Source organism: Notamacropus eugenii, chromosome 2, assembly GCF_028372415.1.
Source record: "Notamacropus eugenii isolate mMacEug1 chromosome 2, mMacEug1.pri_v2, whole genome shotgun sequence".
In the NCBI taxonomy this organism is placed as follows: domain Eukaryota; kingdom Metazoa; phylum Chordata; class Mammalia; order Diprotodontia; family Macropodidae; genus Notamacropus; species Notamacropus eugenii.
The window spans coordinates 106,119,284-106,143,007 of NC_092873.1; the positions used below are offsets into that span (position 1 = coordinate 106,119,284).

At 43.0% G+C, this 23,724-nt stretch overlaps 1 protein-coding gene across 1 annotated transcript; it reads right to left on the reverse strand.

The window, feature by feature from the left end:
* Positions 1 to 18,264: 18,264 nt before the first annotated feature.
* Positions 18,265 to 23,187, reverse strand: DNPH1 (2'-deoxynucleoside 5'-phosphate N-hydrolase 1). The gene is made up of 4 exons (XM_072642226.1): positions 22,773 to 23,187; positions 19,413 to 19,481; positions 19,025 to 19,135; positions 18,265 to 18,531 (listed from the first exon to the last, which is right to left on the reverse strand). Exons 1-4 carry the CDS (start codon positions 22,990 to 22,992, stop codon positions 18,377 to 18,379), a joined length of 555 nt encoding a protein of 184 aa, XP_072498327.1. The 5' UTR covers positions 22,993 to 23,187; the 3' UTR covers positions 18,265 to 18,376.
* Between the last annotated feature and the right edge of the window lie 537 nt (positions 23,188 to 23,724).

Here is a 23,724-nt window from a genome sequence, read left to right on the forward strand (position 1 = left end):
AACAGTTTTCTGCCTTTCTTTGTATCCCCAGTGTGTAGTGCAGTGCCTGGCACACAGTAGGCACTTAATAAATGTTAGCTGGGTGACTGGCAGTGGGCCAGGCATTTTTCTTGAGTTGCCTTGTGCTGCCCCCTTGTGGCTGCTTTGAGGGGCATGAGAACGATGGACTTTATCCTTTTTGAGGATTGGGAAGAACTCACCAAGGGAACTATTGTCTGTAATGGGCAAGACAAGTGCCTAGGGGTACACAGGAACGAAGAGAAGCTTGTAGCCTATTTATTGTATGGCCACAGTTGTGTTTGTCCTTTGTTCTCAGAGGACCAGGACACCAGGGAAAGATGACATGACTTGCACTTGACTTGGTTTTGAGTGAGGGAGGGCTGGGCAGGGTCACCAGCCTCACTTTCTCCTCCTGAGCCAGCAGGTCCAGCAGCCAGATGCTCATCGGGACTACTGGAGATGGCCCGAATATGATAAATACCTGCAAGACGTACTAGAAAGGGTTATGAGACTTGGAAGGGGAAATATCCTGTGAGATGTTTTGGTTAATGTGGCACCAAAACTGGGTTTTGAAGGGTGGGTAGAGAGAGCTGAGGCATTCCAAATATAAAGAATGTGTAGACAAAGCTTCCGGGGAGGGAGAGGGTGAGGGAACTTCAGGGGTGGTGAGTAAAAATGATTGAGTGGAAAAGTGGAATGTATGTTTCCTGAGAACAAGAATAGTTTTCTTTTTATCTCACGCACAGTAGGCTCTTAAATGTTTGTTAGAGCACGTAGTAGAGGACTGCATTCCAAGCTAAGCATTTTAAGTGGACGCTGAGAGTGCTGAGCAATCAATCTCCACCAATGGGGAGGGAGTCCCCTTCAAGCCAAAGGTGGCATTCCTCCCCTGGTCTGAAATGTTGCAGTCCCTTGCAAATAACAGCTAGGAAGAGTTTAAAACCGGTAACAATACAGTATAAATGCAAACACGAGTGCTTTCAAACAACAAGGGTGATTTTTCTTTGGCCTCCCAGGTAATCAACCTTCAGTATTGTTGAAACTGAAATAAATGAATTCTAACATACAGACGTGGCGCTATGCAGAACGTCACCTGGGAGGATACTGTCCCTGACCCATGCTTAACTACTTGAAAGACAACATGCACATTGAGAAAGTATGTGCAGAGCTTTAGTCCACAGCAGTCGGTCAAAAAGCAAGCGTGGCTAACAAATAAAGTGAAGCTATCCAGCTGCAGCAGTAACACCAGCAATAGATCTGTGTAGACAGTTTAATTATAAGCAGCATCATATATTCAAAACTATTAACAGACATTGGTGTGACACAAATACAAACACCCCAGCAGTATAAGCAACAACCCAGCATTCTCAAACACATAATTCACATGAATAAACAGTAATCATATGTAGTTGGGTACAAGGCACATATCACCTGAACACTCTTTGGTATCATCACCTAGAGATGTGTTAACTAGATCTTCAGGTTTACCTATAACGTAACTTAGTGACAGGCCCATTTCTCTTGTCACTGACTGGTCTCTAAGTCAGCTAACGGACTGACCATCAAGATCTTTATAGACTTGTTCATAATTAGTCATATAGACTTTGTCTCAGTTTCCACATCTGTAAAATGGAGTTTTAAAAGCACCAACCTATCCTATCAAAGGAGATAACTACCGGAAAGCACTTAGCGAAGTACCTGGCACATAGTAGGTGCTATATAAATTTTGCTCTTCATTACGGTTACTATGGTTACACCTCGACTAACAGTCATGCCAAGTTGGCTATCAATGTCTTGGTGCACTATGTCCTAGGAGTCTCATTAGCAGTTTTAGGCAAGAAAGGAATTGCTTCTAACTTCAACATTCCAGTCCTTTAATAATACACAGTTTCCTTCACTGGGCTCAACACTTTCAGTGCCTATGTCTGGGCCAGATAGTTTTGGCTTAGCTGGTTGACAGTATCTTTTTCTCAGTCTTTGCCTAGGTGTTGTTCAGTCATTTCAGTCACATCTGACCCCTATTTGGGGTTTTCTTGGCAAAAATGCTGGAGTAGTTTGCTATTTCCTTCTCCAGCTCATTTTATATAGGATAAAACTGAGGCAAACAGGGTTAAATGACTTGCCCAAGGTTACACAGCTAGTAAGTGTCTGAGATCACATTTGAACTCAGGTCTTCCTGACTCCAGGCCCATCACTATCCACTTCACCACCTAACTGCCCTTGTTTGGGTGAGTATCTATTAAAAAATCCAACTAAGTCCCCTATGGGCTAAATACATGGTTATGTGGTATAGTTCTGATTGAGCCCCCTCCATTCTCTGGGATTATTTTGTAAACAGGCAAGTTTCCCAATCTCTCAATAATTTTGGGTTAGCTTCCCAGGGTCAGCTAACTTTTGGGTCCATGGACAGATGGCTACTACACAAGTCCAAGACCTAGCAAACAATCTAGTAACCCTGGCATGTGTACCAATGTGCTTACTGGACCATTTTAATGTCCTTTTATTCAAATTAAATAATCTATACATGTCTATATCTTTCTATTTTTCCTAGTCACCACCACCACAGGTAATACAAAAGGACTGCTGGGTTCTGTGATGATACCATGAACCAGCATCTCTTTGAGATGGTTTCTGAAATCTTTAATCATAAACAGAAGAAACCTCCTGTATCTTTCTCTGAGTGCTCAAGAATTAGTGCTCCGCACTCTCTTGGCTGCATCTCAAGCCCACCATCCCACATTTGAATGTCTGTCTTTTTGCTGAGTTCCAACCTCAACCTATCCTTCTAGTCTTGTGGTACCAAAGAGTCCCTAAAGTCAAATATCTCAGGATCCATCAAAGAGTTTGACCAGTTGGTGCTCCTGTAATGTCTCTGGAACCTCTTGTATTTATCCCTCTTATGGGTTTTTTGCATAGTCTGCATGCATGGTCAAAGTGTGTAGGTTTTGGGGCCCAGCTTGTTACTTACAGTATCGTGCTCGAATTTTGAAAATCAGTGCTAAAACTCTGATGGGTTTTGGAGGGTCTGGGGATACCAGAGCCAGAGTGTCTACTTTTCTGTTGACACCAATTTCTTTAGGAAATTTCAAGCTCACCTGAATGTTTCTCAAGCATGTTTAACATTTATCACTAAAATTACCAATTCCAAGGACTATTATAGACTTTAAAGGTATTTTCCCCAAATATCATAAAAAGGTATCATGAGATCCACTATCTAGGACAACATTACAGTCTATATTCTCATATTATACCATCACCTCAGCATAAAGTCCTGTGCATGTGGGTGAAATAGTTACACCAGGAATTGGTGATAAGGTCAATGTGACAGTCCTGGGGCCCAGGTGACCTTCCCTGGCTGTGTAATTTCCCAAAGCTGGATCAAAAGTTTTTAACTTTTTCATGACCAAGGCTACATTCTCTTTGCTAATACATCCAACACAAGCACAGCCATCTACTCCACAATTATAACAAAAGCTGAGTCTGTTGCTCTGATGATTACCTTATAAGAGTGTTCTTATGTCAAGTTTTCCTGGCCTCCATTCCCTTGGTCCTCTCCAAGGAGAAAAGGATTGTTCATTGTTCCATATCTCACCTGATGATCTTGGGTTCTGGGCCTGCAAACTCAGCCGAGGTGGTGCTCTTATCCTGCTTTGCTCCTGGGGCCCACACTTGAGAAGGCCTGGAGCCCCCAGAGGCTGGATTTTGTGGATTATATTGACCCTTGAAATTCAGGAGTGCCTGTCTCGGCTCATCTAGGCCATTGCTGGCAATGGTTTCTATGTCTACAGTGCTCTGATGACATCATCCATTGCGTGAGGGTCATGTGCCAAGGCCTGAAACAATCTATATAGTATAATTTTTCCTATATTCCCAGGATCTACTCATTGCTCCACCTTGAGGGGTAGTAATTAAACAGACTGTTCTCCTTTCCTCAACACAGAATTAGAGAATTAGCATAGAGGTCTTCTTATACACCCTCTTCAAACACTCAGCTCAAATTTATATACCAAAAATGCAAGCCACTTCCAGAAAGAGAACTGATGAACTCCGAGTGCAGATTAAAGCATACTTTTTAAAACTTTCTTGGTTTTTCTTGTTTTCTGTGTGTGTGTGTTTTCTTTTGCAGTATGACTAATATGGAAATATGTTTTACATGACTTTACATGACTTCACAAGGTGTAGGTGAGGTGAAGGAGAGGGGGAGAGAATTTGGAATTTAAAACTTTTTAAATGAATGCTAAAAAAATTTGTATGTAATTGGTAAATATTTAATGAAATAAATAAAACTATATTTTGAAAAACAAAGTTTATGTTCATTCCTGCCAAGTAACATTTGTCTTTGCCATAGGTCTCATAACTTTGTTTGGCCTTCCAGTGTTCCAGGTGCCCTCCTGTCTAACCAGTCCAAGCCTCCCAGGAGCATTCTCCTAGGGAACATGGTTTATATCCAGATGGTATGGTTTGTATCTGCAGGAGGGTGAGGGAGGGTGGGGAGAAAGCCTCAGCCTTACTCATAGATCAAGTGGAATTCTTTTTTTTTATTAATTAATTTTATTTATTTTCAGTGTTCTACAATCACTACTATATAACTTAGATTATTATTTTTCCCTCCCACTCCCCTCCTTCCCCCCTTCCTCTCTCCCTGAGATGGCATACAATTTTGTATAGGTTCTACGTGAAGTGAAATTCTTATATTTAATTGTGACATTCATTCTCTTGAAGAAGGGAGAGTAGGAGTCCTTGGCATTATCCAGAGCCCTTCCCCTGAGCAAAAAAAATCTAGCTCAACAAACCTTTTTTTTTTTTTTGAGTATGTTTTGTTTGCAGGACACTATGGTGAGTGCAGTGGAGGTCCAGAGATGATGGAGAATTCAGAGGCCTAACCCTCAAGAAGCTTATGGCCCCTAGAGAAAGAGTTGGAAAGAAGCCTTTCCCTCTCCTCTCAGCAGAGGCAGAAGACTGAGTCTGGAATATTGTTTATAAAGTCAGAACAACTGATCTGATATTTCATTTGGACATGCTGATTTTCTTCTCTTTCGAATTTTTGGTACCAGGAAGAGCTATCTGAGTAGGGATATATTTGGAAATGAAGGTGGTGTCTAAACATAAGTATCAATGAAATGACAGTTTTTAGAAGAAGTTTGTGCTTTGATATAGCATTTCTACAAAGAATAGACAGAGACTAAGGTAAGCAAGTACTTTGCAAATTTAGCACATCATCAGCTGACCGTGTTGTGGCTGGACTTGTGATTTCATTGGTAGAGAGAAATCAAATCCTAGGAAAGAAATTCCCACCACTAAATACACTGACCAAAAGTGAACGGTCAACCAGCTGACCTCACAAAGCTGCCCTTACAGTAATTCTCACTGCAGCCCTCCCTCCACCCCTTGTTCCCCAAACATAGACTCTGCTGCAGGGGTTGGGGAACCTCTGACCTCGAAGCCACATGTGGCCCTCTAGGTCCTTAGATCCAGCCCTTTGACGCTGCAGTCTGCACTTGAGGACTGAGAAGAACCTATGTGGCCTTGAGTCCACAGGTTCCCCACCCCTGCCTGGTGTCTTTGAATTTTGAGGAAGGGCTGGGGGAATGGGATGGGATAAGGGAAAGCTGGAAGGACAAGGAAAGTATGGGAGGAACCTATCTCCTTCCTGCCCTGCCTTTCAGGTGGAGATTTAGCTTTCCTATGGGAGGAACGGAGATAGTCGATGGGAGAAGCTATGAGTCTGGGGAGGTCCTGAGAAACTGTGAGTGAGGAAGTAGAGGTGTGCTGAGAGTGGGGATGGAACACCAGAGAATTGAGGTGGGGAGTGGGGAAGGAGAGAGGGAGCAGGGATCACAAAGAGTCAGTTGGCTAGAGTTCTGGTCACTTAGGGATCTGAGCAAGATCAAAGGGGTTGGTGGGGGAGGGAAGTGGAGAGGAGGCCAGGCACCTGAGTCCTAGAGGGTGATGAAGGATTGGGCAGGTCAGGAGTGAGAGACTGAGGGCCAGACATCTGCGTACTGGAGGGGCTAAGAGGATGATGAAGAAATTGTATACTGCTAAGGGGCTGGACACATGAGTCCTTCAAGGAGGAGATGTCAAGAGCTGGGGAGGTGGGGTGGTGCAAAGAACCTAAGAATTTGGAGGAGAGGTGATTTCTGTGGCCTCCAGGGAGTGGAGGCGTCCAGATGGGCTAAGAGCCAGGGGATGGGGGAGTCTAGACCCTTAGGTTTTAGGGGAATCAGGCATGTGGAAGAGTGATTCATCTCCCCCTCCATAAATCGTCCCCCTCCTATTCCTCTTTCTCTTCTTTCAGGGCCCCTCCTCCTCTTTTCCCCAAGATTCCTGTGAAGATAGGAACTGTGGCTGTCAAAGTGGAAATTCACTGCAAGTCCCTTGGCCTGATATCTGTGCCAAGGAAACTGTCTCCAGAGACATACCTGATGGCCTTTTCTACTTCCTGAGGTTTTTCACTCAATTCATTGAGATCTGATTAGCCAAAAGATAAGTCCTGGCAGCAGATGGGAAGCTCTCTGTCCCAGACCTCTTGGACAATGACCTCCATCCTTTCACTCCTGGTATTTTCTCTGGCCTAGAATTTTCCTATGCCTAGAATACTCTCCCACTGCAATTCCGCCTACTGACTTCCCTGGTTTCCTTTAAGTCTGAACTAAAATGGCATTTTTAATAGGGAACCTCTTTCCAAACCTTTTAATTCCAGGGCAACTAGGTAGTACAATGGATAGAGCAACTGGCCCTAAGGTCAGGAGGACCTGAGTTCAAATCCAGTCTCAGATGCTTAATAGCTGTGTGACCTTGGTCAAGTCACTTAACCCTGATTGTCATAATTAAAAAAAACTCCAAAAAAATTCTAATGTCTTCCCTATGTTAATTATTTCTTTTTTGGGGGGGGGGGTTGGTATTGCTCATTTTATTTTATTTATTTATTTATTTAATGTTTAACAATCACTGCCGTACAATTGAGATTTTATCCCCCCACCTACCCCGCACTACCCCCCTCCCTCCCCACGACTGCATACAATTCTGTATAGGTTCTACATATACTTTCCTATTGAGTACATTTTCACTATAGTCATGCTACGTAGTCAGACTAAGATAAATGGAAGAAATCGTATAACAAATCAAAACATGATTCACAAAAACACACACACACACAAACATGATCTGCTACATTCTGCGAATGACTTCCATATTTCTTTCTCTGAGTGTAGAAGGCATTTTGCCTTAGAGAACCACCATTGGGATTTATTTTTTTATTTTTAATAAGTTCTTGAGTTATTATGAAATTCCAAGTCTACCAGAAAAAGCTCTCACACACTGTGGTCGTTGCTGTGCACAAAGTTCTCCTGGTTCTGCTCCTTTCACTCAGCATCAGGTCATATAAGTCCTTCCAGGCCTCTCTGAAGTCTTCTTGTTCATCATTTCTTATGGCACAATAGTACTCCATTACATTCATATACCATAATTTATTCAGCCATTCCCCAATTGATGGACATCCCCTTGACTTCCAGTTTTTGGCAACTACAAAGAGTGCTGCTATAAATATTTTTGTACATGTGGGACCCTTTCCCATTTTTATGATCTCTTGGGGATACAGTCCTAGTAGCGATATTGCTGGGTCAAAGGGTATGCACATTTTTGTAGCCCTTTGGGCATAGTTCTATGTTAATTATTTCATGCCCTGGCTACTTCTTAAACAGGCCTATTCAATGAATGGGCGTTGCCTCACCCTAAGTGAGTACCTGCAGCCTAAAGGGCCCAAGGTCTCCCCGTGCATCCTGGGTCATCTCCAGTCATCGAGGATGAATATCTGGTCATTGAATTCAAATGGCTCTGGAGGAGAAGTGAGGCTGGTGACCTGCACAGCCCTCCCTCACTCAAAACAAGTCAAGTGCAAGTCATGTCATCATTTCTCTGATGGCATCGTCTTCTTCGGCAACAAAGGACGAACATGATTTCCTATTTATACTGCATATAATTTGCTTGTATATATTCGCATATTATCTTTTTTGTGAGATTGTGAGGTCCTTAAGGGCAGGGGGACCACCGTTTAACCTCTTTTTGTATCCTGTCAACCCATGTCTCCCAGGATTGTCCTGTTCTTAGCACAATGTCTGGTGCGTAGTAGGGACAATGAAGCTTTTGACACAGTTTTACACCCTCTTTTCTTGATATTCTCTTCTCTCTAGGTTTTTTGGACCTTGCTCTCTCCTGGTTCTCTTCCTACCCATCAGACCCCTCCATCTTAGTCTCTGTTTGGGGATCCTTATCCAGATTATGCCCCTTATCTGTAGGTATCCCACATGATTTTGTGGTGACTTCATCAGCATCCATGGACTGAATTATCATCTCTATACTAATGATTCTCAAATCTATCTATTCTACTCTAAACTCCCTGCCGACCTCCAGTCTTGCATCTCCAATTGCCTTTCAGACATCTCCAAATGGATGTCCAGTAGACATCTTAAACTCAGGTGTCCAAAACTGCACTCTATCTTTTGCACAGACTCTCCTCCTTTCCCTCTTATTGTCAAGGGCACTTAATTCTTCAGGTTCACAACCTAGGCACCGTCTTTGACTCCTCACTACCTCTCACCACCCCCACCCCCATAGCCAATCTGTTTTCAAGTCCTGTCAATTTCATTTTTGCAATGTCTCTTAATATGCCCCCTTCTTTTCTCAGATACTGATACCACCCTGGTGTAGACCCTCACTGGACTATTGCAACAACCTGTTAGTTGGTCACCCTGCTATGCCCTCTCTATTTCAGTACAACTTCCACTAGATCATCAACGTGCTTTTCCTAAAATGCAGATCTGACCCCCTTACTCAATAAATTCCACTAGCTCCTTATCACCTCTAGGGTTAAATACAAAATCCTCTATTTGACCCTTTATAACCTGGCCCCTGTCCCAACCTTTCCAGTCTTCTTTACACTCTAGCCCCCTCACCCCACCCCGCTTCAGTCCAGTGACATTGACCTTCTTGCTACACCGCAAACAAAATATTTCATCTCTGTGCTTTGTGAATTTTCTCCAACTATCCGTCATGCCCAGAATACTCTCTCCTCAATTCCATCCACTGACTGGCCTGGTTTCCTCAAGTCTGAACTAAAATCTCACCTTCTACAAGAAGTCTTTTCCAACCCCTCGTAATTCTAGTGTCTTACTTCTGTTAATTATTTCCCGTTTTAATTTAATTTTATTAATCTGTTAATTATTTCCTATGTATCCTGTATATAGCTTATTTGTACATATTGTACATCCTTGTTGTGCCTTCCATCAGACTGTGAGCTCATGGAGGTCAGGGACTGTCTTTTGCTTTTTGTAACCCCACTGCTTAGTACAGTACTTGATGGACATAGTAGATCCTTAATAAATGCCTGACTGACAATAAATGCTGACTGCAAGTATGCATGGATTGGGACATTTTCCATCTGCGTAGGAGATCCTGGGAGGGGGACAGTGGCCATATGTTTCTTTGCATTTAATTCCAGCATTAAAAACTATGGGAACGCAACATGCTTAGGTGTCTGAATCTATGAATGCAGGGGGAAGTGACCTGAGACAATGGAAGACCCCTTCAGAGTGGGGACTCAGATGCTGATAGCATATTTACCATTTTAATATTTTGAACAATTTTCCATGCATATTCTTAAATGAAATTAAACCTTGTTATCAGGGACTTAACATAAAACCCTCTTCTGAGTCAAGTACTGAAGCAGAGAGGCCTTTGTGTTGGGAAGAGCATCCTAGTTACTTGCAAACTGTAATGTCCTCCAGTGGTGAGAAGAAATACTGAAGCATATAAGAAAGGGCCTGTTTCGTCTTGAATGCTCCTTAGCATGACTGAAAAGGTCATTGGTAATTCAATTCATTGGTCACTGGTAATTCAAGAAGAGCACCACCTAATGGCTAATTCTGATATTACAGAGGGAGTTATACTCCCTTGCTGAATAAACAACATAGAGACAGCTAGCTGTCTTCCTATATACTTAAGGAAGGCAGCGTCAAACAACAAAGAAGCCACATGTGGGGGCTCATCTGGGATTTCCATCTTGAATGTTTTAGTATTGCAGAGCAGGGGAAAAAAATCAGTATTTTAAAAATTTTGTTTAGGCTGTAAATTAAACAACTGATTTTTCTGATGTGTTCACTTTTAAGATAACTTTTGAAAGACTGTGTGCCTAAAATGCAGAAAAATGTTTTTCATGACTTCATATGTATAATGGGTGGAGGGAGGGAAAGAATTTGGAACTGCAATTAATTTTTTTTTGAGAAAATCACTATTTAGTTAAAAAAAACTCAACAGCACCTGTATGCCTAAGTTTAGAACCCGATGAATTACTGTATAAAACACTGGTGTGTAGCAATAGAAAAGATAACAACAACAATGTTACCTAACATTTATTTTTTTAAATTTTTTTGTTTTCAGTTTTCAACAATCACTTCCATAAGTTTTAAATTTTCTCACCCTTCCTGCTCCCTCCCTCCCTCCCTGAGATGGCATGCAATCTTATATGGGTTCTTCACATACATCCTTATTATTCACATTAGGCATGTGATAGTTAACATTTACATAACAATATTATTTCATTTGCTCCTCATAACAACCCTGGGAGGTAGGTACAATCATTACCCCCATTTTACAGATAAGGAAATTGAGGCAAACAGAGAGGCTAAGTGAAGCCTAGAGTCACACAGGTAAGTAAGTGCCATAGAGAGGACACTGTCAGTAAAAGTCATGCCTCATGACTTGTCTCAAGCGATCCATCAACAAGCATTGAATCAGTCAGTCATTCAACAAGTATTTCTTAAGTAATAACTATGGGCCAGGCACTGGGAATATATAAAAACAAAAACAAAAAAGGAGTGTAGGTTTTATCAAGAGAAGCAATATATATCTATATAAATAGACTAAAAATATACACGATTTGTCTTTGTTCAGTCATTTTTCAGTTGCGCTCAACTCTTTGTGACTCCATTTGGGGTTTTCTTGTCAAAGATACTGGAGTGGTTTGCCATTTCCTTCTTTGGCTCATTTTGCAGATGAGGAAACTGAGGCAAACAGGGTTAAGTGACTTGTCCAGGGTCACACAGCTAGTATCTAAGGCTGGATTTAAATTCAAGAAGACAAGTCTTCCTGACCCTAAGCCCAGAGTTCTACTCACTGTGCTACCTAGCTGATCCTCATGCCCTACATGGTTACTAGGTAATTTTATTGGGGCAGGCACTAGCAGCTGAGGGGATCAGAAAAGGCCTCATGTAGGAGACAGCACTTGATTAAACCTTAAAGGAGGCTAGGAAGTCTAAGGGATAGACATGAAGTGGGGGATATGTTCCAGGAATGGGAAAAGCAGCCTGTGCAAAAGTCTGGAGGCAGGAGATTTGTGGAATGTGTCATAGATAACAAGGTCAGTTTATTTAGCTGAAGTTCTTTCAGGGGAATAAAGTGAAATAATCCCAGAGAACAGTTATACTGTCACAAACAAAGGAGTTTGTATTTGATTCTAAAGGCAATAGAAAGACACTAGGATTTATTTTTTTAAGTTTTATTGTTAGTTTTTCCTTTCCCATCACTTTCATTTCCAAATGTATCCTTCCTCCGTTCCCTACCAGAAGGGTTATCAGTATATGGGCATATAATCAAATCAACCAGATTGGACAGACAATCCCCCCTTTTCCCTACAACCTCAGGGGAAAGAAGTCTTATGAGGCTATAAATATTGGTCCCCTCAAGAAACTTATCTCAAGAAACTGGAGGAGAAGGTATGGGCCATGAAGTTGACAAATACCCATACGTTGAACAGTATAACGTATGGCTCCTAGATGAGAACAGAGAGAGACAAGGCTCTTTTTTATTCATTTTATGTACTTAAAAAAACCCAACAACTTAAAAAGAGGAGTGGAAATGAAGTGATTCAGGAAAATGGCCCAATAATGACCCTGAGTATAACAGTATCTGAAATGTTATACGCCCATAGTTCCCCACAGCAGCTAGGTGTTGCAATGGACAGAGTTTTAAACCTGGGATCAGAAGATTCATCTTCTGGAGTTCAAATCCAGTCTCAGATATTTTGCTAGCTGTGTAATTCTAAGCAAGTCACTTAACCCTCTTTGCCTCAGTCTCCTCATTTGTAAAAAATGAGCTGGAGAAGGAAATGGTAAATCACTTGGCAAATCTTTGCCAAGAAAACCCCAAATGGGGTCACAAAAAGTTGAACGTGACTGACATAGTTCCCCACAGAGACAAAGAAGGGAAAAAGGTATGTTTTCTTGTTTCTTTTTCAGGACAAAGCTTAGTAATTATAATTACTAGTGTTCATTTTTGTGTACTTTTTTTATTTTTAATTTACTTTGTAAAAATTATGAATATTGTTTTCCTAGTGATGTTTATTTCACTTTGTATCATTTTGGATAAATTTTCTAATGCCTCTCTGTATCCTTTTCATTAATATTTCTTATGCATTAATATTTGATATATATTCCCACTTCCCACATGGATAGCAATTTATTCAGCTATCCCTAATCAATGAGCATCTACCTTGTTTCCAGTTCTTTCTTATTACAAAAAAATCAGCTATAAATATTCCAATATTTATAGAATCTTTCTATCATTGACCTTTTGGGGTTCTTAAACTTAGTATTGGGATTCCTGGGTAGAAAAGTATGGATATTTTAGCCACTTTCTTATAATGTTCTAAAAATATTTTTACTGATCTTTTATTTTTTAACATCATCAGTTTTCCCCGGTATCTCTTCCTCTCTCCTTCCCCATACAACAAATAATATTTTCAAAGACAAAAAAAGAAGAAAAATGAGAGGAAAAACTCAGCACAATCAATACATTATTGAATAAATCCAAAAACATGTGTAATATATACCAGTGGACTGCCCACCTCTGCAAAGGGGCTGGTTGGGAATGTCCTGTCATATATCTTCTTTCAAGCCATGCTTGTTCTTTATTATTATGCAACATTCATTTTTTATTTTTATGTGTGTGCTTGTTCTTTCCATTTCCATTGTTTCAGTTACTGTACTTGCCATATTGTTTTCTTAGCTCTGCTTACTTCCTTCTGTATCAGTTCATATAGATCTTTCCTTGCATCTCTGTATTTATCCCAGACAAATTATTTAACAGACATTGTTTGACAGATTATTTCATGTCATTTCATGTACCACAATTTGTTAAGCTATTTGTGATCCATGGGCATCTACTTTGTTTCCAATTCTTTGCTACTTAAAAAAAGTGCTTCTATAAATATTTTGGTGCATCTGAGGATTTTCTTTTTACTGATGACTTTCTTGGGGTATAAACTCAGTAATGGAGTCTCTGGGTCAAAGGATATGGATATTATAGTCACTTTATTTGCATAATTCCAATTTGCTTTCTAAAATGGTTTTTTACCAATTGACAGCTTCACCAACAATGCCACAATGTGCCTATCTTTCCACAACCCTCGGACTATTCCCATTTTTTGTCATCTTTGCCAATTTGCATAGTGTGAGATGAAAACTCAGAGTTTTTTATCTGAATTTCATTATTGGTAGTTTTAGCACATGGTTCATAGTTTTCTATTCTTTAGAGAACTCTTTTTTCATATCTTTTGACTTATTATCTGTTGGCAAGTGGTTATTGTAGACCATAATGTGAGTTCTGGAAGTTCATACTAAAAGGGATGTTGATGTCTTGTAGGGTGTTCAAATGAAGTTGACCAGAATGTTGAGATGATTAGAGACTGAGCCATTCAAATATCACTTGAAATAACTAGGGATGTTTAGTCTTGAGAAGAATTAGGATGGAAGGGATTAGACTTACGTGTCTTCAGAGGGCAAAACTAGGACCAATAAGCGGGAGTTACAGGGACATTATTTCATCTTAACAAAAGATGAAAGCTCTTTATCAAATCATAAAGGGCTCTGTTTATGTCAGCTACAATATTAATTGCTATTGTGAAATAATGCTTTAGGGTTTAAACTTGTGATTTCACTTGATCTTCATAAACGTTTAAGATGAGTGGTTATTTTCTCCATTTTACAGATGAGGAAGTTGAGAGAGATGTCTTGCCCAGGGTCCTATAGGTAGATAGTATCTGAGGCAGGATTCCAACCCACTCTGCCACCTCTGTCCAACAGTGGAATGGCCTGCTTGAATGAGTTTCTCAGTCATGGGAAGTATTCAGCTAGATAAGGAGCAATCTATCTGTGGACATCCATGCACCAAGCAGGGAATTAGATGGACTAGGATCTTCAGATCAAAGATAGGAGAACTTTGTCAAGTCCTCAGTCAAAACCTTTCCAGTTGTGCCAGACTGCTAGAGCTCATCTTTCGAGAACACAAGGTCACTTATTCTTCCCCTTTGGCTTCAGAGATTCTTATTTTTTAAAATTTATTTTTAGTTTTCAACATTCACTTCTACAAGATTTTTAAAAATTTATTTATTTTAAGTTTTCAACATTCATTTCCACAAAATTTTGAGTTCCAAATTTTCTCCCCATCTCTTCCCTCCCCCACCCCAAAGTGCTGAGCATTCTAATTACCCCTACCACCAATGTACCCTCCCTTCTAACATCCCTCCTTTCCCTTATCCCCATCTTCTCTTTTGTCCTATAAGGCAAGATAAATTTCTATACCCCATTACCAGTATATCTTGTTTCCCAGCTGTATGCAAGAACAATACTCAACAGTTGTTCCTAAAACTTTGAGTTCCAACTTCTCCTCCTTCCTCCCTCCCCACCCATCCTCACTGGGAAGGCAAGCAATTCAATATAGGCCATATATGTGTAGTTTTGCAAATGACTTCCATAATAGTCATGTTGTGTAAGATTAATTATATTTCCCTCCATCCTCTCCTGCTCCCCATTTCTTCTATTCTCTCTTTTGACCTTGTCCCTGCCCAAGAGTGTTGACTTCTAATTGCTCCCTCCTCCCACTGTCCTCCCTTCCATCATTCCCCTTACCCTGCTTATCCCCTTTTCCCCCACTTTCCTGTATTGTAAGACAGGTTTTCACACCAAAATGAGTGTGCATTTTATTCCTTCCTCGAGTCAAATGTGATGAGAGTAAGCTTCATGTTTTCTGTCTCACCTCTCTCCTTTTTCCCTCCATTGAAAAGTCTTTTTGTTGCCTCTTTTATGAGAGATAATTTGCCCCATTCCATTTCTCCCTTTCTCCTCTCAATATGTTCCTCTCACCCCTTAATTTCATTTTTTTAGATATGATCCCATCCTATTCCACTCACCCTGTGCTCTGTGTGTGTGTGTGTGTGTGTGTGTGTAATCCCACCAACTACTCAGATACTGAAAAAAGTTTCAAGAGTTACAAATATTGTCTTTCCATGTAGGAATATAAACAGTTCAACTTTAGTAAGTCCCTCATGATTTCTCTTTCCTGTTTACCTTTTCATGCTTCTCTTGATTTTCGTGTTTGAAAGTCAAATTTTCTTTTCATCAAGAATGCTTGAAAGTCCTCTATTTCATTGAAAGACCATTTTTTCCCCTGAAGTATTATACTCAGTTTTGCTGGGTAGGTGATTCTTGGTTTTAGTCCTAGTTCCTTTGACTTCTGGAATATCATATTCCATGCCGTTCAATCCCTTAATGTAGAACCTGTTAGATCTTGTGTTATCCTGATTGTATTTCCACAATACTCAAATTGTTTCTTTCTAGCTGTTTGCAATATTTTCTCCTTGACCTGGTAACTCTGGAATTTGGCTACAATGTCCTAAGAGTTTCTCTTTTTGGATCTCTTTCAGGAGGTGATCAGTGGATTCTTTCAATATCTATTTTGTCCTCTGGTTCTAGAATATCAGGGCAGTTTTCCTTGATAATTTCATGACAGATGATGTCTAGGCTCTTTTTTTGGTCATGGCTTTCAGGTAGTCCCATAATTTTTAAATTATCTCTCCTGGATCTGTTTTCCTGATCAGTTGTTTTTCCAATGAGATATTTCACATTATCTTCCATTTTTTCATTCTTTTGGCTTTGCTCTGTGATTTCTTGGTTTCTCATAAAGTAATTAGCCTCCATCTGTTCCATTCTAATTTTTAAAGAACTATTTTCTTCAATGAGCTTTTGCACCTCCTTTTCCATTTGTCTAATTCTGCTTTTTAAAGCATTCTTCTCCTCATTGGCTTTTTGAAACTCTTTTGTCAATTGAGTTAGTCTATTTTTAAAGGTGTTGTTTTCTTCAGCATTTTTTGGGGTCTCCTTTAATGAGTTGACTCACTTTTCATGAGTTTCTTGCATCTCTCATTTCTCTTCCCAATTTTTCCTCCACCTCTCTTGATTTTCAAAATCCTTTTTGAGCTCTTCGATGGCCTGAGACCATTCAATATTTATTTTGGATGTTTGGGATACAGAAGCCTTGACTTTTACATCTTTCCCTGATGATAGCATTGTTCTGCCTCATCTGAAAGGATGGGAGAAGATATCTGTTCACCAAGAAATTAACCTTCCATAGTCTTATTTTTTTCCCTTTTTTGGGCATTTTCCCAACCAGTTACTTGACTTTTGGAGTCTTTGTCAAGAGTAGGGTATACTCTGGGGATCTGTAAGATCTCAGGTCCTCCAAGGTGGCACAATCAAGCATGTGCAGTGGTCTGGGAGCAACCAGAAACTTTTGTGCCCAGAATCTGAGTGGTAGTTTCCTCTCTACAACCACCTGGCCTCCAGTTCCACCAAGCCAGCACTGGGGGCTGAGATTCAGATAAGCTGCTCAATTCCCCCAGGGGCTTTCAGTAAGGGCAGGGCTGCCATTGTGTGAGATAAAGATCAGCTGCTCAGTTCCTCCAGGAGCATTAGGTGGGGGCAGGGCCGCCACACAGGGCTGAGGCAAGAATCAGCTGCTCAGTTCCCCCAAGGGTTTTACGATCCAACAATGGATGCGGCCTGCTGTGGAAGCTGCTCTGGCCCTACCTATGAGGACTCTGTCACCACCGCATGAGGCCAGAGCTATGGGAAGACCCTGCTCCCTTCTCAGCCAGCTGAAAAAACCCTCTCATTGACCTTTGGTGCCTGTGGGTTGAGGCATCTGCAAACCCCAGCTACTGCCACTGGGGATTCCTCCCCTGAGACCTGCTCAGGTCCTCCTCCTGGTGCTGTGCCGGGGAAGGCTGGGCTGGGCTCCACTCTGCACCTGGTGGGACAGACCTCTCCTGTCAGCGTTTCAGGTCACTCTGGGCTGGAAATCCCCTGCACTCCATTGTTCTGTGGTTTCTGCTCCTCTAGAATTTGTTGAGTCTTTCTTTTCAGGTATTTTATGGGCTGTGGGGAAGAGCTAGTGTATGTGCATCCTTCTACTCCACCATCTTCCAGAAGATTTTGAGTTCCACATTTTCTCCCCACCTCTCCCCTCTGCCCACCCCAAGACAGCATGCACTTTAATTACCACCTCCCCGAATCTGCTCTCCCTTCTATCACACCCCTCCCTTCTCTTATCCCCTTCCCTTCTATTTTTCTGGAAGATAAGATAGATATCTATACCCTACTGCCTGTGTATCTTATTTCCCAGTTGCATGTAAAAACAACTTTCAACATTCATTTTTAAAACTTTTCAGTTCTAATTTCTCTCCTTTCTTCCCTTCCCATCCATCCCCACTGAGAAGGCAGGCAATTTAATATAGGTTATACATGTGTAGTTATGCAAAACACTTCCATTTAACAGTTATATTGTGAAAGACTTACTATATTCCCCTCCATCTACTGTTCTATTCTTTTGACCCTATCCCTCATCAAAGTGCTTACTACCAATTACCCCCTCCTACCGTCTGCCCTCCCTTCTATCATTCCTTCCCATTGCCACCCTGTTTACACCCTTCCTGCCTACCTTCCTGTAGTGTAAGATAGATTTTTATACCAAATTGAGGGTGCATGTTATTCTCTCCTTAAGCCAAATGTGATAGAATAAGGTTCACTCTTGCCCTCTCACCTCACCCCCCTTTCCCTACATTGAAAAAGGTTTTTCTTGCCTTTTATGTGAGAAATAATTTGCCCCATTCTATTTTTTCCTTTCTCCTCCCAACATACTCCTCTCTCACCCATGAGGTTACTTTCTGTCACAATGGTGGGAGAGGAGGGAGGACTTTAACAAAAGCTAACTCAGTATAGTAAACTCCATATTACAACAACAATGGGGTGGTGTTGGTGGTGTGCCTGGGAGGTTTAAACACCCTCAAGAAAATGAACTCTGTTTCTGCAAGCAGGTTTCTGTGAACTCCCATCTCTTTCCTACCTTCTCCATCCCCAAGAAATGACACAAAGATACAACTTGAACATACTTTTTAATTCAGGATGGGGGATAAGAGCCAAGAATGGCATATGGAACAAGTGGAATCAAAAGGTTTTGGAGTAGAAATTTAGATATCAAGGTTAGGTCAAGAAGTGAGAGTTGGAGAGGCGGAGGCAGCTCTAGGCTCAGGAGGATTGGTCTCAAAGTACCGGTCCAGTAGTGTCTCCACTTCGTTTTCTTCATAGTCCCACACCTGGAATCGCGTCCCATCAGCTGCACCCCGGATCATGGCTGAGAGAACTGGGGGAAGAGCAGAAGCAGAGGTGAGGCACAGCAGTGACAAATATCCACACTCAGCCCATTTCTGGATCGCTTGTGGGGAAGGATACCAGTCATTGTAAGTTTGTGACAGCAGAGATGCCTTCCACCATCTCAAGGGATGCCATGTGGACCAAGAATAAGGCCTTGAAGCATAGGACTACGAATAACAGCTGGAAACTAAGAAGTGGCAGAGCTGGACTCAGAGGTGGGACTGTTCCCAAATGACAGGGGCTGCACCAGGGAGGTAGCAGATCACTCTTCAGGAAATGTCTTCAAGCAGGTCTGGGAAATCACTTGTGGTGGATCTTACGGATAGTATTAACACCATCTAGCTCCCTTCCCAACAGTCCATTCTATGCAGACGGCTTTGGGGCTGTGATAAATAAACTGACTCAAAACTGCCTGGGCCTCTCCTTTTGTTCCTGTTCCCTTAGAAAGGCAGGAGTGGATGGCAGGGCATGGGGGTACTTACCTCGGCCAGACTGAGGGCGAAACAGGCACAGAATTCTCTTGTTGAGGGCCACAGCCCTGCCAAGTTCATAGCCGACACCCAAGGAAGGCTGGGTCACTTCAGCCACAACCACTAGAGGGAGACAAACAGAAGATGGGTTGGCTTGAAATCTCTCTACTGTTTGTATGGAAGCAGAGAGGGTTAGAGATTGTATAATGATATAGTTTGTGTACTATTAAATGTAAGGCTTAATTGTATTTCCACTATTCTTGTGGAAAGGCATGCGGAGAGCACACAGTCAACCCTGGAGGGAAAGGACAAGAGACTCCTTGGATACAAGGGTGGAAAAATCCAAGAAACCTCTACCTTGTCCTTCTAAGAACTGGGAATCGAAACTGGGGCAACTCACCATCTGCCTGCTGCAACCAAGCCAGGTCTCGCTCATGAATGAGTCTGTCACCCCCTGCTGCCTCTTCCCCTGCAGAGATTGGGTGGACAAGGAGTCAGATGAGCAAGGATGGAAACCTACTCCCACCCTGCCCTTGGGTCCCTCTCCACTCACTATCCACAATCCTACTCAGTCTTCTTTTTTTAAAAGTTATACATGTACAATCATATTAAACATGTTTCTACATTAGTCATGCTGAAAAAGAATCAGAACAAAAGGGAAAAAACAAGAGAAAGAAAAAACAAAGAAAATAGAATGCTTCACTCTGCCTTCAGACTTCATAGTTATTTCTCTGGATATAGATCATATTTTCCATTGAGTCTTTTGGAATTGTCTTGGCTCACTGTGTACAATGTTCTCCTGGTTCTGCTCACTTCACTCAGCATCAGTTCATGTACTCAGTCTTCTTCACCCCACAGTCATTCACTATCAATAGGGTTACAGGAAGAGTGAGAAGTTGGGTTGTGGAACCTACAAGATTCTTTTCAAATTGAAGATTCTATGAAAAATGTTTAGTAAGAATCCACTATGTGCTAGACTTATGTAACTGAGTTTCTGTCCTCAAGTCAGAGAAAGCACAAGTGGAATGAGCCTTTAACTGGATGATGGTTAAGAAATGGATTAGAGTAGGGAAGAGTCTGAAGGACGGTATAAGCAAGAAAGCTGAGATGAGAATGTGAGACAGGCAGAGAGAGGGGCCAAAGTAAGTCTTGTTTAAGTGAAATCTTTTTAATGCAGAGAGATAAAGCTACTTTGGAAAGTGTGGGAAGCCTTGAATGTCAGGTTAGGGAGTTTGAGTTTTATTCTGTAGGCTGTAAAGGAAATTTTTGAGCAGGCAAATAGGCATGATCAAAGTAGTATCTTAGGAAGATTAAACTGGAACGGATTGAAGCAGAAGAAACAGGATGCAAGAAGGCCCACAAAGGAGTCTATTCCAGTAGTTTAAGACAGAAATTATGATCTTAGGGTGATGGCTGCATCAGTGGAAAGGAAGGCATGATTCGTCAGTTGGCAATGCGGGGGGAAGGAAGAGGCTAAGAATTAAAAGAGGGCTCTGACTGACCAACTGTTTCAGAGACTGTGATCCTAGCAGGGAGAAATGTACTTCAGGCAACTGGAAATGCGGGCTGGCAGGTTAGGAGAGGTTAAGGACGCCTAGAGATACAGACTTGGAACAAACCTGTATTTATACCTGATTAAAATCATGGCAATGAATAAGACTTCCAAAGCTAACGTAAAGAGGATTAAGGACAAAGCCTTGAAGGATACCTACATTTAAGGGGTGAGAGAGAGGAATTAGCAAGAGAGAACTATAAGGATTAAACAGGAGTAGCAGGAAAACCAGTATGGTGCCTCACAAGCAAAAGGTATCCAGAAGAGGCTGATCAACTGTATAAAGTACTACAGAGAGATGCGGAAGAATAAAAATAGAAAAAAAGCTATTGGATTTATATCTAATATAATAATCCCAATGAGAGGGCAATTATCAAAAGAAATCGATGTGGCTATACAGGGAGAGCTCTACTAAGATGTTTTTAGATAGATACATGCACAAAAGACAGAAGGTATGACAAATCACCAAAGATACTGAAGAAGACTTAGGAAAAAGAGTGTAATGTTCGCAGATGACAAAGCGACACAATAGGGAAGGACCCTGGGGAAGTCTTTTCCAGGACACTAAAACCATCCTAGATAAACAAAAAAACTCAGCCATAATGGTAAAAGAGCTCAAAATCATATGATTCAGGGCTCTATTGAAGGAATGAAATGTATCTAACCTGGAGAAGGGAAGGCTTAGGGAGAGCATAACTAAAATGGAAAGGCTATTACACAGAAGAGGGATTAGCCTTTTTCTTTCTGGTCTCCAAAATGTAGAACAAGGATCTATGCGTGGATGTTGAGGAAAGTAGGTTTCAAGTCAATATAAGGAATGAACTTCTTAACAATAGGAGCAATGAGCAGCATAGGCTTTTTCAATGGTCACTGGACGCCTTCAAGCAAGGTTAAACGATTATTCATTGGCAGTGTTGTAAAGGTACAATTATGGGGGTGACTACATAACTTCTGAGGTTCTTTTCAAAACTGTTACGCTTAGATTTCATTATAGAATTACACCATTCCTACTGTGTTTCTGCCTCTTCTGACAAGAATAGTCACTGAACTGTAAAAAAAAAAACCAGTTTGTACTGACAAACATCACTGTGAGATAACTGAAGCTGAAGGTAACTGAGTAGAGAGGCAATCACATCCCAGTGTACTTTAAGAATTTATGGATGTGATTGCTGAGACAGTGTGAGCAAATTTAAGAACTAACATTGAAGAGAAAAGCTCAATGACAGGAAACAAGCAAATGTCTAAATGTGCAACAAAGGGAAACATACATCAAAGAAACAGCTAACAATATGATGTCATGGCCAGCAACATTAAAGAATGCATTTTTGAGTGAGTTTGAGTCTCTAGAAAGGCAGGTGGTGATTACCAAGAGCCATCATGGGTTCAGTACGAACAAATGATACCACATTAACCTCACTCCTTTTGTCACAAGGTCTGGTGGCCACCAGACTGCCCTTCTTGAGGGCCAGGACTGTCTTTTGGCTTATCTGGTATCCCCAGCAATTAGAACTGGCACATAGTAGGCACTCAATGTCCAGTGACTGATGGTAGAAAGCAGATTTCAAGTCAGTCCTTACTTTACATTACTGTCCTTTACCCAGGCTGGGGGATTTGGGGATGAAGGCCCTGGTAATCTCATTCCTGCTAACTCCACTATATAACTATACAGCACTGCGTGCCAAGCGCTGTGCTAAGGGCTTTAAAAACAAGCTAATATTTATATAGCACTTACTCCGTGCCAGGCATTGTGATCTTCACAACAACCCCGCGGGGTAGGCGCTGTTGTTATCACCCCAATTTTACAGATGAGGAGAGTGACTGGCCCGGAGTCACCCAGCTAGCGAGTCTCAGGCCTGGTGCTCCACCCACTACTCCACCCAGCTGCCTCCAACTGCCCACGGCCCAGACACCCACCGCCCTGCAGGCAGAGGTGTCTGGCTAACCCACCCTCGCGTCCAGCCCAAGACTCAGCTCCATGAGCCCAGGTCCCGCCCCCAAGCTACGAGTCTCACGCTAGGCAGAAGGCAGACTCCGCCCCGCGACTCTCCCCGCCCCTCCCCGCCCAGGCCCCGCCCCCTGCCACGCACCACGCGGACTACGCGGGTGGGGGGGAGGGGAGGGAAGCGGCCCTCTCTCCTCCCCCTGCCCCCGCGCCGCTGCACTGGGGCGAGTTCAGACCCCGCCCTCAGCCCGCGGCGGGCCTCTCACCGCGCGCGCCCAGCTCGGCGGCAGCCACGTGCTCGGTGAGCACCACCCCGAAGTGCCGCAGTCTGGACACGATGCGCCCATAGAGGGCTCGGTCCTGCCTCCCGCCTCGGATGCTCCCGCAGAAGTACAGGGCTCGCAGGCCAGGCCCCCGTGGCTGCGCCCCGAGCCCTTGCTGCCCGCTCCGCTCCTGCCCCGCAGCCGCTGCCGCCGCCGCCGCCATCCCCCGCCTCCTGTACGCCCCCTAGAGGCTCCGCCCGCCGCGTGGGCTACGGCGCCGCCGCAGGGCGCACGTGATTTCCCGGCACGTGATCAGGCAGCCCGCGGCCCTTCCTTTTACCTCCACCTCCCCCCTTACTGAGAGTGCTACAGGAGAAGGGGAAGGGGGCCGCCCTAAGAACGCCCCGCCCCCCGCGCTGGGCTCCGCCCTGCGTCATAACCAGCAGCGCGCTGACGCGGCGTCATCGTCTTGGCGGGAGTGCGCACGTGCACAGCCCGAGGCCGCGGTGGGGCCTGGGTTCGACTCGTTGTAGATGGACCCTTCCGGCGCCACCGTGGGCGCATGCGCCCTCATCCACGCTGGGCCTCATTTTCCTTAAACACAAAACGGGGATAGGGCGGCTGGTGAGGCGGCACGGCGGCTGGGGCGCGCCTCGGCCTCAGACACTAGCAGTGAGCCCCGGGCGGGTCGCCTTGCCCTGTCTGTCTCAGGGGAATCAGCCGCCGAAGGGGATGGCCAGCCCCTGCGGTATCCGCCAGGAAACCCCAAATGGTCCCAAACTGGAAATGGGTGAACGAGCTGCGCCTGCGCCGCACGGAGACGCACGGGGACCCAGGCCCCAGCACGGCCTCAGTCGTGTGTCCCACCCTCCGGGACCCTGGCGGGGATGCTGCAGTGGTTGGCCATTTCCTTCTCCAGCTCGTTTTCACAGCTGAGGAAACCGAGGCAGACAGG

Coding starts and splice junctions, on each gene's coding strand:
- DNPH1 (XM_072642226.1), bottom strand. CDS start 22,992: ATGGCGGCGGCGGCGGCAGCGGCTGCGGGGCAGGAGCGGAGCGGGCAG. Junction 19,136..19,412: donor TTGGTTGCAGCAGGCAGATG/GTGAGTTGCCCC, acceptor GTCTCCCTCTAG/TGGTTGTGGCTGAAGTGACC. Junction 18,532..19,024: donor TCGCCCTCAGTCTGGCCGAG/GTAAGTACCCCC, acceptor CTCTTCCCCCAG/TTCTCTCAGCCATGATCCGG.